Below are 17,553 nucleotides of genomic sequence, written 5' to 3' on the forward strand. Positions count from 1 at the left end.
AGTATCTCAGCTGTGCCATGCAGGTGTATTCACAATCAGAGGGGGTACTAAGCACAGTCTAATCTCAATCAAGAGCATCTAATCACAATCACAATGGAAATAAAAGGTTCAGCTTTAACAGTATTTGATTCTGATAGGAAAGCACAGTTGAACTTTATGCTTTTTGTTAGATTCTTGTAGCTTGACAGGAACAGCTGCCTTGGGTCCTTCACTTAGGGTTTTCTTACATATAAATATATATATATAAATATACATCCAATATGGTATGAGGCTGATGAACAGCTTAAGAGTTTCATAAACTTCGGAAAGATTCCTCTGAATGAAGATAAATTTCCAAATAAGCCATTTATCCTTTAATGTTGCAAAGAGAGACCACGCATCTACAAAACCTGGTTATGAAGGAGGTAATCAGAATGCTGGCAGGAGAAAAATTATGCCTAATTTTTGTTATATGCGACAATAAGTAATCATTGAAATAGCCAAAAGAATTTACTCCAAACATAGTACAAGGAAGATCAAACAATGAATACAGGTTCTAAACCATTCCTGAAAGTATCTGTTTTTATTTAAAATTGGATCAAGTAAAGCTATAACTTGTTTTTTAAACTCTTGCTAACTAGCGACTTAGACAAAAGTAAAAGCTAGCCATCAGCTCCTATCTTGGATTTGAAAAATCTAATTTAACTAGAGATTTTTTAAAAACAAAATGAAATTCGCTTCAATCTTTCTCTATTACAGGCCATGACATGCCAAGCACCACTCTCCCTGTGTCCGAGTTGTACATTTGTTTCCACACCTTGACCTAAACTTATTTGCTGATAATCACCAAGAATTTAACCCTAAAATAAGAAATCTTTTATTTATTCAGGGTGCTACCCAGATTCCTAAAATAGTTGGAAGGACTAATCATGGAATTACAGATAACAGTCTCCCTCTACCCCCCGCAGATTACAAGTTTGGTACCAAAGCCATTTTTTCAGTAGTTCCACTCTTCTGAATGCTTTTTCCTCCTAGACCCATTAAAAAACTCACTATCCACCCACAAAACCAATATTTCGTAGGTGACTTCTACAACGAAGGGTTTCACATTATTTTTAAGTAAGATACTGAAAATCTCAGACAACTTTTACATCCTCCCCTAGTTGGGCAGGCAGGGGCAGGAAGGAGACTGCTATAAACCCGCTTACGTCAAGTTTCTAATTTTAAAGGTCATTTTAAAAAAGTAATTCATAGCAAAGATATTTGCCTTAGTATGAGAGAAACTCTGCATAATGTTAATACACAAAGGACTCAGTAATATGTAAGGTTAATGCACAGATGACACAGAGACAGAAATCAACTTACCTCTGGAAATACGGGCATAAAAACTACAGAATGGAGTGAAACTGCAGCAGATACCAAGTGCAAGTCCTCTCTGAACTGCATTCAAACACAGCTGGAGCTGTCCTGCCCCTGAGTCAGCTGCCTTGTTGATCTCTGCTTTTATTGGCTATCTGCAAACATCCACATTTCCTGGTCGGATATACAAACTGTAACTCTTTAGTGACTGCAGATGGGTTTTCACAAGCTGATTCATTACCTGCCTGTAATTAATAAGAGTGAGTACAGAAAAAGAGCTTGGATAGCTGTTTTTTCACAATAAGGAATGCCAAGAGGGGAAGCTATACAGCAGTGACAAACACCGTATTGGATACAGCCCAGACATGGAAGCATGTAGAGCTGTGTGTAGATTGTGCAGCTGATGCTTATCTCTGCAGGAGATCAAGCCAACAGCACAAGTACAAAATTCTCCTAAACTTTTTAAGTTGATCTTAAAACAGGAAAAAAAAGAAGCTCGTTTTCTGGTTAGAGGGTATGTAAGCATAGGGGTGACATTAGGTTGCAAAATGAGGATCAACTGGCTGTTGAGCAGCCCTGCTGAAAAGGTTGGGGGGGGGGGTGTATGGTGGAAGTTAAGTCGATCATGAGCCAACAGTGTGCTCTCATCATGAGTGGGGAAGATTGCATACTAGGCTAGATTAGAAATGCAGTCACCAACGTGAGAGAAGTCATTATGCCTCAGTACTCAGACATGGTGAGGCTGCATCTGAAATACTGCAGTCAACTTTAGGGCCGTTAGTTCAAAGAAAATGCTGAGAAACCAGAGAAGATGCAGTACACAGCTATCAAGATGATCCCTTAGAGCACATTTTACAAGAAAGAGGTTGAGGGAGCCAGTCTTGTTTAGTCAGGTGAAGGAGGCTGGGGAGGAGGTGTCTGCTGGAAGCCTACAACTACTTGAAGGTCGGTTATGAAGACAGAGCCAAATTCTTATCCCTAGTGGCAGACAACAACTAGAAGCATAGGCAGATGTCTGTACTTCAGAGGTTCAAGACAGATTTTCTCACCATGTGTGCGGTGCAGTACTCGAATGGGCCATTGGGCTGCGGAGTCTCCATCCTTTAAGGTTTTCTAGGCAAAGCCATGGCTGACCTGATCCAGCACTGCTGGTGGTTCTGCTCTGAGCAGGAGGCTGAGCTAGAAAATGCCAAAAGTCCAAAACCGAAAACTCTGTAAGGCCTAATTGTGTTCCTGCCAGGCCCCTGGTGTATACATTTGCACTGAAGGTTGATGGGACTGCTGGATACAGGGTGGAGACTTTAGGAGAAAGTGGTCATTTCAGTTGGTCCCATTTATTCAGACTTTCCACTCCATGAAGACTGTCTTTATTTATAGAGTCTGACTTCAAAACCCAGTGTCAGTCAATGAGATTCTGTCCACAATCTTCCGTTGGGTTTGGATCCAATCCTGACCCCCCACCAGGGACAGGACAAGCAGTAGGGCACTTAGCTAATCCTCCTGTGATCACAGGAAAGTCCCTTATATCTAAAAATCACGTGGCTAGGGCTCTGTGGCCTGAGAGGAAGCACTACAAGTAGGAAGCATGGAGGACGCTTCCACGTGCTATGTGTTATTTCCCGACAGCTGTAGCTATCTGACCAGCATCAGCAGCTTTCCCTCACCCCTCCACAAGTGAAATTAGTACGAGGGAGCTGAAGCAGCAGAGATAAAACAAGGGGTCTGTAGCAGTCCTGGAGAAGGCTAGAAGCATGCCAAGTTGCTGTGGCCACAGGATCCTCCTCTCCTTGGCTTTGATTTATCAACAATGTGTTCACCTGTGCCCATAGTCTACACTTCTGTAAAAAGTACCTTAAAAATGGTTTCCCCTCTTTAAGGTTTTAGCCTGTCAGGCTGCAGCAGAATCACAGCCGTTCAAAATCCGTACAGCTAATTAAAGAAACTTCTTAGGGGGAACTTTGTAGACAGTGTGAAGGACTTAATTTTGCAGAAATTCTTTGAAGTAGTCTTAGGTATTTCTGTATTTTTAGAATATTGCGTGCTGGGGAAGCAAAGTACTAGAACAATCCTGCATTTGTTTACTCCCTTTGACTATTGTTTTCAGTTTAAAAACCCCTCAGTAAAAAACTACAGAGCTTAATTTTAATCCTTATTTGGAGAAACCAGAAACATACAAGCCAATCTGCAGTGCAGTTCTGAACTAATTAAACATCATTATTACTGAGCATGTTAATTAAAAAGAATCAGTTAGTATTTTACCTACACATAATTTATCCAGTGAAATTTAAAGCCTCTCACATGACATGAAAGCTTATAAATAATGGGCAAGAAAAAAAAACTCTATAGGCTCACACAAGGACTACCTTGTGCAGTAATTAGACAAAGTTAAGAAAACTGAAGTTTAGTTTGTCAGTAATTTGTTGTTTTGGTTTTGGTGTTTTTGTTTTGTTTTGTTTTTTTAATGATGGAAAATACTTGAAATGAAACCTTCCAGCAAGGAATAACAGGTAAGACAGACTCTGAATCTGTGTAATCTCCTATGCATAGGAATCATTCATTACCATACAGATACCTAAATACATAGGTACTGGAGAAGTACAGACAACTGTTGCCAAAACCAGTAGCTACTTGATGCCTAGAGACTGCATGCTGTCATCAAGAACAGAGAAAGACTGAGATCCTAACAGAAATACGACCGAGCAAGTGCACTTCCAACCATATGCCATGAGAAACAGCAATGAATAGGGAGATAATCTGAAGAGCACTTAAGGTGACCATTATGTGTCTGCAGGATTCCTTGTTTAGTGAGTGAATCCAGCCATCACAGCAGGATTGGAATTACACATAGCAGACAGCGTCTGCCTACCACTGCAGGAAGAATTCAGACAATATGTTATTTCTCATGTGTACATATGTTCAGGCTAAATGACAACCCAAGTCTTTCAGAAGAGTCATGGATCTCAAAAAACCCCAAGACCAGGTTTTATTTCATTTCGAAGGCAGACAAAAGTCTGAACATGGAAGTGTGAAACAACAGTGAAAATATGCCATATTTAATCTTTTCAAAGGGTCCAAAGAAAGTCTTTCAAAACCTAACCATAACAATGCAAGAACAACTAGAAAATTTGCTTTTTCAATGCAAACTTGGTTTTGTGGCTCACTCACAAGGTGAGACAGTATGTAGGGAAGACAAACATGTTCTTAATGTTTTAATATCCTGAAAGTAGGAATAATAGTGATGCCTAAAGGATAACATGTTTTAAGACATGCGTGGTTTGTAAGTCTCCCCCTCGTAATAGCTACACAGACTGAATGCAGTTACAATCAAATTTAAAGTAAAATGGGAGCTTTACAAGAAGCGGTATTAAAGGACCACAGTGTAAGATGAAGCATTAATACAGTGAGTATGTGCAATAAAAGACTGACACTGACACAGTGCCAGAAGATCGAGGCATCACGATGACCCAAATACCAAAGCCTCTGATGCACGTTCGCTAAGTACTACACTTCAGAAGGGTTCCCATCATAATTTCTCAATGTGGTTATTCCAGTTGAGCATCTGTGCAGCATAACTTTTGCAAAGAGGCAGGTTCTGAGGTGCCATTTCTTTGGCACTTCGTGTATTTCAGGAGGTCTTGCAAGAAGTGAATATTAAAATGTTGTTAGGCTTAAAATGTGTGGGATTCAAATGGTCTGTGTTTGACCTTTATAAAACCTTTATAAGCTATAGTGCATAAGTGCAGCCAATGATATAACCATCTTGCTCTAGAAGAAAGGACTCCAAACAGGCTCAATGCTTGCCAGCTGTGATGGGATACCTCAAGATACAAAATTATGAATTCTGGTGTCCATTTCATGGATTTGCAGTTGAACTAAGGCTTCCCACCCTCCCCCCCCCCCTTTTTTTTTTCATAAGAAACTTGTTTCCTCAAACACTGACACCATGCTATTTTAAAAAAAGTTTTAACATTCACCTTGTCATTAATGAGGTAACTGAACAAGAGTATCACAGTCTTTAGGCAGCTTCTGTAAAATGAGCAGTGCCAAGCACATCTGCTAATTAAACTGTGCCACAGAAATGTCTTGATTCTTTACCCAACTGTTTTAAACAGTGGAATATTAAACAGGTATCACACAAATTCCTAATTCATGTAAATGTGAACAACAAGATGAAGAAGTCCTAGACTGCAGAGAGCTTAGGGTATCATACCTCAGCTTGTTAAATGGTTTGTAAAAAGTGCCCTAGTCCACATCCTAAGTGTTTGCAATCTGTTTTGGAACGGTATTAAGACAGGGTGGAGAAATGCTAAACCTCCAGGTCCATCAATTATGTACCTGCAGATAAGTAGTTCCAGTAAGCTAATGGTGAAATGACAGAGGCCTAGACTGTATGACCTTGCTGTGAATGTATAGCATAAGTATGTAAGAGAATACAAGAAGGCTTTCAAAGCCTTTACATACACCAAGCAAAACTTAAGCTCTTCTAGGCAAAGAAATATAGTAAGCACTCCTTCCTCGCTCCCCTAAGGATACCTGTTCAAGGGAGAAAGTACAGCCATATTCATCAAATTCCCAAAAGAAGCCCATCCTATAGAAGAGCAGAGCACTAACGTATTTACCAATGCCTTGCCTGCCTCCTGGATTTTCCACTGGAAAGTAAGTGGGCAAGATTTTAAACTGGCTTGATCCTAAGTGTTATGTTTTCTTTACCTGACAATTCTGAAATGTGTAAATATGCAAGTGAGCACAAATAATCAACAAAGAATTTAAAAAAGAAATCTAATCTAAACTAAATGTTGTGTTTCCATTGTGGGGTTGGTTTGGGTTGGTTCGTTTTTGGGTATTTTGTTTGTTTTTTCAAAGTTGCAACAGGTACATTAAAGGCATCTGAAAGACACAGATTGCTACTAATTTCATTTTAAGTGTTGGTGTAATCAAGTCTGCTTGTAGGCCACTTGCATTTAGTGACTGAGAGAAAGAATTCTAAATTACTGCAGTAAACATCAGTGGACTTTTAGTCATCTAGGAAAACACTCTGCTTATGGTGAAACTGTGCTTGACTGAAATGGACCTGTATTGAGTTCATATGCTTTGAAATTGGTCACTAACACGCTAAACTGGAATTAAGTCCAACACTGCTGGACATGAGTACTTCCTTCTCTTCTGTGGAAAGCAGCCGACTAACACAGAGGATGTAAAAAACGGGAGATTTTACCTTTGTTTCCCATCAGTCTTTCAAACAACAAGTGTCATTGCCCTTTGCAGACCAAAGAAGTCTTTGTCAACCTGAGAAATTTTAGGTGGGCTAGAATCCATAAATTGCATAGGTGATGTGAAGAGACAGCACCTAAAAAGAGAGAAAATAGGTCTTTTTATACCAAAAAATCTACTTATGGAACTTTAATCCTATTTAAATTTATTAATAAAATGGTTTTAACAAATATTGCAGTGATCAGGGGGCTAAATACAAATTTCATCTTTCATTTGGAGGCTGCCAAATCAAACCCCTCTGAAACTCTGTTTATTACAGACCCAAGAGTTTGGAAGACAACTAAAAAGAACACAGGGCATTGGGTTTTATTACACATAGTCTTATTGGAAACACATTTGTTTGAGAGGCTGAATTTTTTAATGTTTGAGACTGCAACATCACATACGAACTCCTCAAAGGAGACTAAACATTGCAATCTTTGGCTTTTGCTTAGTGCTTTCTTCCAGTGAATTTTTAATTGCTCAGGTCATTATAATTTATCCTGTGAAAGTGATGAGAGAACATGGACACACAGCCGGAGACATATGTAGACAGCATCCAGACAGGCTGGAGAACCCAAGTGCTGTCAGTCCTCAGTAGTGCATTGCCTGTTCAGCTATCTTCCTGGCTGTGGAAACCAGCACTTCATCTGTAGCAAAGACACTTGAGCCAAAAATATACTAATTGAGAGTCAGATGGTTTAAGAAAATGTTGCAATTATGTAGCATAATCTCCTCTGGGGACTGATATTCTGACTTTTTAACTTCTCAATTATCTAACTATGCATTTTAATACAGGCAAATGAACTTAACGGAAAAGTAAACTGTGCTAATAATATCAGCCTTAAGTACTTTTTTGCCTTCTGCTTTTTAAAGCTGAAAATAGCAGTGTGGTATGAGTGAAAACAGGCTGTGTGGAATGAACTTTGTTCTATTGTGTTCTTTTCAGGAAGCAGCAACAAAAATAAATGACCTGTTGCAAATTCCCCCATTGTACTGTGGGAGACGAAAAACCACCAGGGTTTATCCATGTCCTGAAGTGACATATACACCTACTTCCTTTTGGCTGCAGTACTACAGGACAGCAGATAGCAAAACAGCTGTATGGAAAATGTTAAAAAGGAAACATCCAGATATTGTGCAAGAGAAGCTGATAACCCCTAACACCAGCAGGCTTAGGGAAAAGCCATGGTCTTTCCATCTTACGTAGATCCAGATGTAGGCATGTAGTCACGTTCATGATTGTGAGAAGCAGCTGGCATTAAGTATATTCACAAAATGGTATGCACGTCTCTAGAAAATATTTTCTTCTTAAAGCAAAGAACAACAGCATACATTTGGCAGTGTGTACAGCAAATTTAGTGACTCTGGATTAGCTGGCAATGGTTGTGCTGCTACTCAGAAGCAACTCAACAGATTGAAGGAATGAGCAAACAGGAGTCCCATGAAGTTCAAAGGGAAATGCCAAGTTCCCCACCTGGGACAAGTAACCCCAGGCACCTGTACATGCCTGGGTCAACCAGCTGGGAAGCAGCTCTGCAAAAGAGAACCTTGGAGTCCTTAGTAAAGAAGAGCTGAATCTGCCTTTGTGGCAAAGAAGGACTACAAGCATCCTGGGCTGTGTTAGGAAGAATGTTGCCAGTAGATCTTGCTCAGTGCTGGTGAGACTACATCTGGAGTTGCATCCCCAGTTCTGGGCTTCCCAGTACAAGACAGACATGGACATACTGGAGTGAGTCTGGCAAATGATCAGCTAATTAAGCAATTGTAGTGTCTGACATAGGAGAAGAGGCTGAGAGAATGAAGATGGCTTAGCTTCAGGATAAAGCTCAGAGGAGTCTTACTGATGTACATAAACACCTGATGGGAGGAAGTAAAGATGGAGCAAGACTCTTGATGTTGCCCAGTGAATGGACAAAAGGCAATGGGCAGAAACTGAAATACAGGAAATTTTTAAACATAGGAAAACACTGTAAAGATGATTGAACACTGAAACAGGTTGTCCACAGAGATTGAAGTCTCCATCCTTAAAGATGTTTTAAACCCAGCTGGACATGGTCCTATGAGCGCAACTAGATTACAGTAGTTCTGGGTTTTTGACAAAAAAAAATACACAAACAACCAACAAACCAAAACCAAAACCAAAAAAAGAAACCAACAAAACCCCCCACAAAAACCAAAACCAAACCTTTCTGCAAAATAACTGTGAAATGTAGTTCTGGGAAAGAATATGACATCAAACATTTTCAACTGCTTAACACTGTTACTAGCTTTGAACTGTTGAAAAATTAGGGAAAATAGCCACTAGGCCTGTCAGCCCAAGTTGAGTTATTACATGTGTCTTCATCAGATAACCAAAATTAAGATAATCTAAGGGGTTTTTTTCATAGGTTTTGTCCCTCCCCATAATGTCATGAGGAAGTTGAGGTCAGGGGCTCACATGAGTTTCACTGCCTTTTCTTGCTTGCTTGCAGAGAGCGGTCGCCTAACAACTTTCCTGTCCTACGTCTTTAGAGTTAAAAATCACTGGAACTGCATTGTTAAGTCAGATCTGATGTAGCACAGCTAGCTACTTCACTGTGCTCCTGTAACTGTAAAAGCTCAGTGCCTCATGCTTTCAAAAAGTGCTGTAGAGTCTCTCTGCAGTGTCATGTTGCGATTAATGTGTTACAAGCGTACCATAGGTGGAAATAAAAGTGAATGAAGCAATCAGAAGGGCTGACAATGATAGACAGAAATATTAATTCCTACCATTTTATTAATAGCAATTCTAAGTATAATTGAATTCTCATAATTCACAAACAAGAGTTCATGAGCTGCATAAAGCTTGGTCTACAAGCAATGCAATGCTAAAGCCGTCATAGCACATCTCAGTCTGTACCCTTTCCATAGCATTATAATAATTTTAAAAGTCTGAACTGTGTTTTACTCAGGAAGAAGATTCCGAAAGTTACTGACTTCCCAAAGTTGTTTGAAAGTAAGGAGCTTGGTAGGAGAGAGCACACATGAAGATGAACCAGCGGTGCTACAGTAAGTAGGTAATATCTTATGACACTCTAAAGACCTATTGTTACTAGGTTCATGCTGCAGCTTCAATATACCTGAACTAAAAAAAAAAAAATTAAACTCTTCAGAAAATCATGCTATATTAGTTTTAACACCAATGCAACTACTTACAATTCAAATAAGTTTTCGATTCTGTCCATCCTAGCTGCTCTTTGTCTCACCTAGCTTCATACAGGCTTGCTTCTACTTTTTCTGTTCACAGAGAAACAAAAACAAACTGTAAGAGAAAGGCTACCATAATGATTTAGCCTATATTGATGTTATTCTGTATCCATTAGAGTGTTTGTTTAAGCAAAAGAAAGTTACTGTGTGGCTGCTTTTAGTTAATGGAGATGATTATTAGTGTCGGACAGCTGCAGGAGTAGCCTGCTGTGCAAGGGAAGGTGAGCAGGAGCCACAGGGGACAGGGCACAGGCAAGGACCATGTCCTTACCAGTAAAGGCTGCAGTACCCAAGCAGGTGATGTGGAACAGAGCAAGCCTGGTCGTCCACACGTTACTCCTGAACAAAGAGGCAGGTCTGCAGGCAAATTCCAATTAGCAAGGTACTAGGCTGGACCCAAACCCACCAGCAAGGGAGCTCAGAGAAGAAACACCCCCCAAGGACCTGAGCTTCAGTGCAGTTCCCGTGCCAGTGGGCACACAGCACGTGGCAGGAGGTCCCACTGGTGCTGACGAGGACAATTAGGGACTGCTGGTGCTCTCAGGGCCCTGACAGAAGATAAATTCCAGTAGTCATAGCCTATCTTCCCTTACAGGTTGGTCCTTTGAAAACACTAAGTTTGTATTAAAGGGTTTAATGTGGGTTTATTAGGCTATAATGAATTTTTAACCTGTAATTGTTCAGTAGGTTTTGGTAGGATCTGTTTCTGCATATCTAACACTAATCTTAAAAAGAAAAAAATAGTGTTGTATGCTATAACACCACTTTCCTGCAACTCTATTAGGTATTAGCTAAAGCTATAGAATTTAATATTGTTACCGCTTCTGGAAAAATCTCTACTTTTAGTGCTCTAAGTGTTTTTTCCCTTGTCTTTTTGGTGATACTCCCAAAAAAGCATGTTTTGACAGACTGGTGAAAAAGTTTTGTTTCTTTTAGCACAGGGAGTGTTTCACAGACATTGCAAGTTTCACGTCTGTGGTAATCTAGACAAAACAGTCATGATTTATTTAGAGGAACTTTAGAGGAATCAGCAGATGGAAAGCCCTGAGGGAAGAATCAAGAAAACAAGTTTCTCTAAATAGTTTCTAACAGGCTTATATAATTATTTACTTATTTATTATATATTTATTATTCATCATATAAATTCTAATATAAGCTAGGTTCTTCCTAAACTGGGAGTTAACACATCGCAATCTGCTAGAGATTTTAGAAGATGAAGGCTTTGTTCTTGTGTGTGATAGTAGGTCTAGTCAGTAAAATCGCAAAAATCACGACAAGAATCAGGTTTGATGTGAGAAGGGTGTTCAGAAAACACTGCATGGGACTTTACAAAAGCTGTCTTCAGGCCTCAGTGCTGCGTGGCAGATGGGGAAGGGTTACCCTGTCCCTGAAGCTTTCTATACAGTCATACAGTAGCTACTCACAAGTGTCTACGGACTACCACTTGACTTGGGGCTGTAGAAGCTAAGTACTCTATGTATGGGATGAGTATAATGAAACAAGAAGAAATACTTAAATGTGAATAAAGATGTTAAAAATTATATTATCCTTGTCGTGAATATACTGTATTGATGTTGTCACACATTACATACCATTTGAAAGGTTGCTGCTCTGTTTTGTCTTCCATGAAATACTACCCATACTTTGAAAAACCAGTGTTTGTGCTGAATTGCAAAGACAATGTGTTTTGGTTTTGTGAGGTCTGCTAGTTTGAGCATTCAAATCTGAAAACTGAAAAACTTAGCTTATTTTTAAAGACAGTGAGTTCATAATGCTGTGTTCACAAGAATAAAAAGTTACTAAAGAAAATCTATTTCATTTTACCTTCTTGCACCTCAACATAATTTGATTTTATCCAGCTTCCATATTGCCACTACTCTCTTACCCTTTCAATATTGGGAAAAAACGTGGTTAAGGTTTTTTCCTGCTATTTCATCAGTGGGGTTTTCTGGTAAATTTTTGTGCCTTACTTGCAAAACATCCACTTTCATTCTGAGTATCTGGGAGCTATTTTTAGATTCACTTTAGAGGGAAAGCTGTCCCTTTCAGCGTACAGTAACATAATAGCTTTTCCTTTTTATAGGTTCTGCTTACAAGTTTAATCTCAAGATGCTTGGCAGTGTTACATACGTAGGGCAGAAAATAAAGAATATTACAGTTTAAAAAAAATAGGATGGAAAACTGTTGGCTTGTTTCTGGCCCTGAAACAGACAATTTGTATGTTGATAATATTATCTCCCTTGCTGGGCTGTATTACGTAGCTGCTATTTTCTCTTGCTGCCTTTTCCACGAGTTTGTTTTCTCTCCCCTTGGTTTACCTCGTTGCCTGGGAGGGTTGGAAGCTGTGGCTGAAGCAAGGCTGATGTGCGTTTGTAGCCGTTGGCACAAAACCCCTCTGATCATAGATCAGAGAGTCGCTGTAGCAGTGCTGAACAAGTAAGTAAAAGGCGAAATGATAAGAGACATGCAAGTGTTTGAGGTGGAAGGTGCTACCAAAAATAGTGGCAACAACAGTGAGATTTGTAGGGGAATGGGAGTTACATGGTAAACAAGAAGATGGCATTTTCTGTTATTATCTATGGAGAGATTTAAGCAGGGAGGCACACATGAACTGGATTTTGAGCTTACAGCAGAGCTGGTAGGTGAGGAAGAGAGCAGAAGCCTTCAATTCTAAGGTCAGAAGAATTAATTTTTTAGGGCCATGGGAGACAGAAAGGTTAGAGGATTCCAGCAGGCATGTGGGAAGGTGGTGGCTGTGGACAAAGGGCTGCACAAACAGTAGGAGCTTTAGGGGACTGTAAAACTGCAGGAACAACGCAGAGAAAGGATCAGTTCTTTAGTTTATGGAGGATTACGATGTGAACATTTCTCTCCCTTCTCTGAACGTTACAACAGGCTTTTAATGCTTTCTCCAGCTTTCTGTCAGACATCACTTTTGCTCATATATGTATTTACAGAAATCTCACAAATGAAGTGCCCTGTTCTGTGTAAGGATGGAAGTTATCCCAGTGTGCCCACAACGGAGGTGATGATTGTCTTGAGGACTCAGCTATGCCTTGAACCGAAAGGACTACGTTCAGGTTGGTTAAAATAAACCCAGCGTGCTGGAGGGTTGGATGGGACTGCTGAAGAGGGCAGCTTGAACCTGAATGGCTATGATGGAAACAGGATGAAAGTGGTGTATTACTTCATGTGGTCCAGGCTGTAAAAGTGAAAAAAACCAAAAAGGTAAGGTGTAAAAAGCAGGCCTGACTCATTTTAGCCACGGCAATGGCACATTCTTAGATGTTGGTGGTAACATTATTTGTAATTCAGAAATCAGCACTAAACCACTGTGTGGATCAATTGTTGCATATAGATGACAAAAGCAGGAATCTGCTTGTATAAGCTGAGGATTAAAAAACACTTTAATCCTAAAGTCACCATAGACACTATTAACATCAGCTGTAAGAAATACTTCCCATTTTAAGAGAATCATTTGCAACCAAAAGTTCTCAAAAAAGCTGCTGAAGATATATCTTGTCTCCAAATATTTAATTTTGACAGATCTTAGAGTAGTGGTGATAATACATTTGTCATCTCCAGAAAGATTTAGTATATTTTTTTTGTTGTTGCAAGAAGTCAAACAGATAAAACTTACTGAGTTCACAAAGGCAAGATACAAGCTGAAAAGATACTAATTTGTATATTATTTCTAGAGGAGGGATGGTATCACAATTGCTGCTGTGAACACCACACTGAAACCCGTCATGATAGGAGATCATTCCAGGGATCTAGTAAGCTTTGCAGGCAAGGCACACTTGAACCTCATTTAGAGGCCAACATTCAGGAATGCTATGTGAATGTATGTACTTGCTGGTACGGAGTATGCATTTGCTTGGTATCCTTAAGATAATCTATTTATCCCAGCTTTCTGGGATATTTTTACATTTAGCTCCAAGGAATGTTACAAATGTAGTGCCAATATGGCAGAAGTACAAAGCATTCTAAACAAGATGAATCCAGACTTGGCTCAAACATGAAATAGGTTGCAGGCATTAGATGTTTTGTAAAACTTGCAGAATTTTGTGGAACTGAAAGAGCATTGGTGCCGTAGTTTACAAAAGGTTAATCCTGATTGCCAGGATTCAAAGGTGAAATGAAATAGTAACTGCAGACAAGTTTGTTTGACCTAAGTTTTAAACAAAATCATGGGAAAGCAAGGAAAAGATTCAGCTGCGAAGTAATCAGACTATAATGTCAGCTAACATATTTTCATAGGAAATACTTACTTCTGAGAAAACTAACTTTATTCTTTGAGATGGCAAGTTCAGAAGATAGCTGCATAGATATAACGAACAGTTTTGTTAAAAGCTTTAGTATGCATGGCATGGTATTTCAAATAAAAAGTTTTACAAAAGTAAACAGGCATTTTACAGAAGTTAAGCAGACATGAAGTTGATGGTGAGCTAGTTTACAGGAAAAGAAAAAAAAAAGACAGCAGTTGGTCGAGAGAACAACCATTTATTAGATTTATCACTAGTGGGGCTTCACAGTGGTTTGTAGAGTACCTAAAACCCATATCATCTAATCCGAGAGTAAATGTGAAATATGAGAAACTTTTGTGACTGATGAAAAATATGGTATAATATTAAAAAGTGTTACAGAAGAGAATTAGATTGCTTGCTTGCTGGGCTCATTCCAGAAAAATGCATTTTTTATAAAGATAGGACTGAAGCTGATGCATCATAGGCCAAAAAAAGGTGAGCTAGCCTACACAATAAGGCTTATCCTAGAAAGCAGTTAGGTCCAAAATAGCAATAGGGGCAAGGGAGATAGAAACAGGATGGTGATGTTTGTGTACAGAGCACCAGCAGGGTGGACGTCTGCTCACAGCTCCAGCAAGTCTCTGAAAAAAATGTTGAAAAACTGGAAAGAGCAAAAAATAATTTGCCAGAAAATTTAGAGGGTCAGCAAAAACACCTCACAGTAAGACACTAGAGAATGTTGTATGTTACATTTTTCAAAAAGAGACTGAGAAATAACTTGTTTACAGGTTGTAAGTTCTTCCATGAGGAAAGAAGATGGGACAGGTAAGGTTTTACAGGAAAAGCAAGGACACTAATGAACAAATGGCTGGAGATGAAACAGGCGGTGTGAAATAGAAGCACACCTTTTTAACACTGGGTGTGATTGACCACGGGAATAAAAGCAAACTGGCACAGGAGCACAGTGTCTACCATTTGACTTGTTCAGACACATACCTTTTAGCGGAGATACGTTACTTGTGTGAAGTTTTCACCTGCAATGTAGCAGCTAGGGGATTAAGCTGAATGATAGAGAGGTTTTACAATCTGAAATAGTGTGGACAGGTGTGTATGCATAGTGCTAACAAAAATACAGCCAGATTACCCAAAACCAAGCTACTGGTGTAGATCAGGGTTCATCTGCTTCTTTTTAGGTGGTGATCACTGTGGCTGTTGCTTGTAGTCAAGACCATATGATTAGACACATCTACATACCTTTTGCCTTCAGGCAGGAACACTGGGCTCTTTTAGCATGTTACATGTATATTCTTTGGAAGGTCTGTGGTTTTTCTTTCAGCAAAGTCTTATTTGAGGACAGAACAGTTTGCCATGTTCTCAGCAGAACTTCTGGAATTTGTGTTATTTTGAGAACGGCTGCATCTGGTCAGCAGCACTAGCTTTCATTTTATATTCTTTTTAAAACTTTGTATTTTTGTCATAATTTCCTGATAGTGATGTATAAATATGAATCTTTACAGCAGTCCTAGGTGCTCAGTAGTCTAAGCTGAGAAGTCAGAGCCCTCATACTTCATAAATCACTACCCTCCAGTGCTCTCCAGAGGAAAACCATAGGTGCCACCGCTGGCATCAGTGCTTCGCTGATACCACCTGTAAGCCAGTTTGCCACAGTTGCTCACTGCCCTTTGCACATCAGAGAGTGACATTTTGAAAACTCTTTTCACTCCTGTTACCGGCTGAATTGGATGTCACTGGCAGTAGTAAACGAGTAGTAACTTCAGAATGTTGCCGGGAAGTGTTCTGTTTGGCTGGAGGGCTGGAGTGAAAGCTTGCTGCTTGCTCCAGCCTTGTTTCACCGCGCAGTGGCACTGCGGGATCACACAGCTTTGCTCCATGCCAGCTTTAACTTCTTTGGACTGAGCAGTGTGCCGTGATGCACAAGTGTGCAATATAGGGACAGGCCCTAGTCCCTTGGAGGGCTCAGTGGATAGATTTAGTGGTGGGAGGAGAGGGGAAGGACAGTGATTTACATGTGGCTCCTGCTGACTTTGCAGAATTTATGGTTTCTCAGTACTTCATTAAGATCAAATCAAGAAGCTTACGACTGCTTTATGGCATTTGTGCTCTCATATGATCAAGTGGAATGAAGAGCTGAAAACAAGCATCCTGTCTTTTTCCCAATTTATATTGGTTTTCCTTGTTGCATGGATGATGTGGAGCATAATTCATAGGCATGACACATGCCATTTACAGTTGGCTGGTATTCTGCTGATCCAGCACAGGAAAGGGAAGGATGATCTTGTGATTAAAGAATAGGGCTTGAAATCCTTATTCCCCCTGAACGTGATGCCTCTGCCATTGACATTGGGTGTGACTGTGGGCACATCACTGAGTGGCTCATGCCTCAGGTTCCTTCCCAGTAAAATTAACAGGAACGTTTTTATGAGGATAGTTCAGGGTTAATTTAATGCTAACAGCATTCCTGATAACCAGTAAAAGCACTCAAAATAAGTTGTGGTATCTTCATGCCAGCAACTTGAAAAATAATCATCTACAGTTCGAAGTACTCCTTGTTATTAAAAAGAGGAATGCTCTTACTTTGATGCAAGTATACTTGCTTTTGAAAAAATTGTTTTATCTGAAAGTATCAACAGCAGGTTTCATTCAGCAGAACAAGACTGAAATAGCATCAGCTGTGCAGCAGAGGCCACTGCTGCATTATTTGGAAGTGTTGCCGTTTGGCCGATAGGCCTGACCTTAAGGATTTCTAAGTCACAAAAAATGTTGGGATTTCAATGAAGTAAACATTTCCCTAAAGTTCTTATTTCTTACAAACCGAGAAAAAGCAAGAGGATTATATATATAAAACTTGTATTCCCAGGATTCTGCAGCTATTTGAAAAGCTGTTCTTGACAGTTTCACAGGCTGATAGAGAACTCCCAGACAGATATAACACAGGCAGCTATTTTCAGATCATGTCTTTCACTCTTAACGCCCACAGAATTGACAAGAATCAGTTTTACAGAGAAGTCAGCCCAAGTTTGTATCTCATTGGAAATGGGGCACTCAAAAGCCTCAGGCTCCCAGTTCCATGGTGGAGGTGCTCAAGCACATGCCCTGTGGGACTGGTGGTGTGCCCGTAGCTGGGCTGCCCATGCTGTGCTGGGAGAAGTCCTGGGGCTACTCGGCCTGCTAAGGAGCCGGGGGAGCCATGCAGGTGCCTGGTGCCTGGTCCTGGAGCAGTTCACATCACAACGCTGGGGTGAGTCCACTTGGCAGGTCTGTTTTGGAGACAGTGATTTGGAGCACGTTTAGAGGTGTACCACAGAGATCAACAGTTTGGAGGGGAAAGGATGGGAATGAAACCCAATCCTGGAGTACTGGACCAGGACTGTAGGCAGGAATTCAGTAGACCTGTCTTGGATTTGATGGAAATTCATCATACCTCAGGTGCTTGAATCATTTTAGGTTTAATACATTAGCATTTTTAGAT

At 40.0% G+C, this 17,553-nt stretch overlaps 1 protein-coding gene across 1 annotated transcript in view; it reads right to left on the reverse strand.

The window, feature by feature from the left end:
* The window catches only part of LOC308073205 (receptor-interacting serine/threonine-protein kinase 2-like), a 32,335-nt gene extending 16,200 nt beyond the window's left edge, over positions 1 to 16,135 (reverse strand). The window contains 2 exon segments of the mRNA XM_080411134.1: positions 1,345 to 1,352; positions 1,354 to 16,135. Coding sequence (XP_080267260.1) covers positions 1,345 to 1,352; positions 1,354 to 1,425 — 80 coding nt within the window. The 5' untranslated portion in view covers positions 1,426 to 16,135.
* Between the last annotated feature and the right edge of the window lie 1,418 nt (positions 16,136 to 17,553).

This window comes from Falco punctatus, assembly GCF_963210335.1.
Source record: "Falco punctatus genome assembly, chromosome: 14".
Lineage (NCBI taxonomy): Eukaryota > Metazoa > Chordata > Aves > Falconiformes > Falconidae > Falco > Falco punctatus.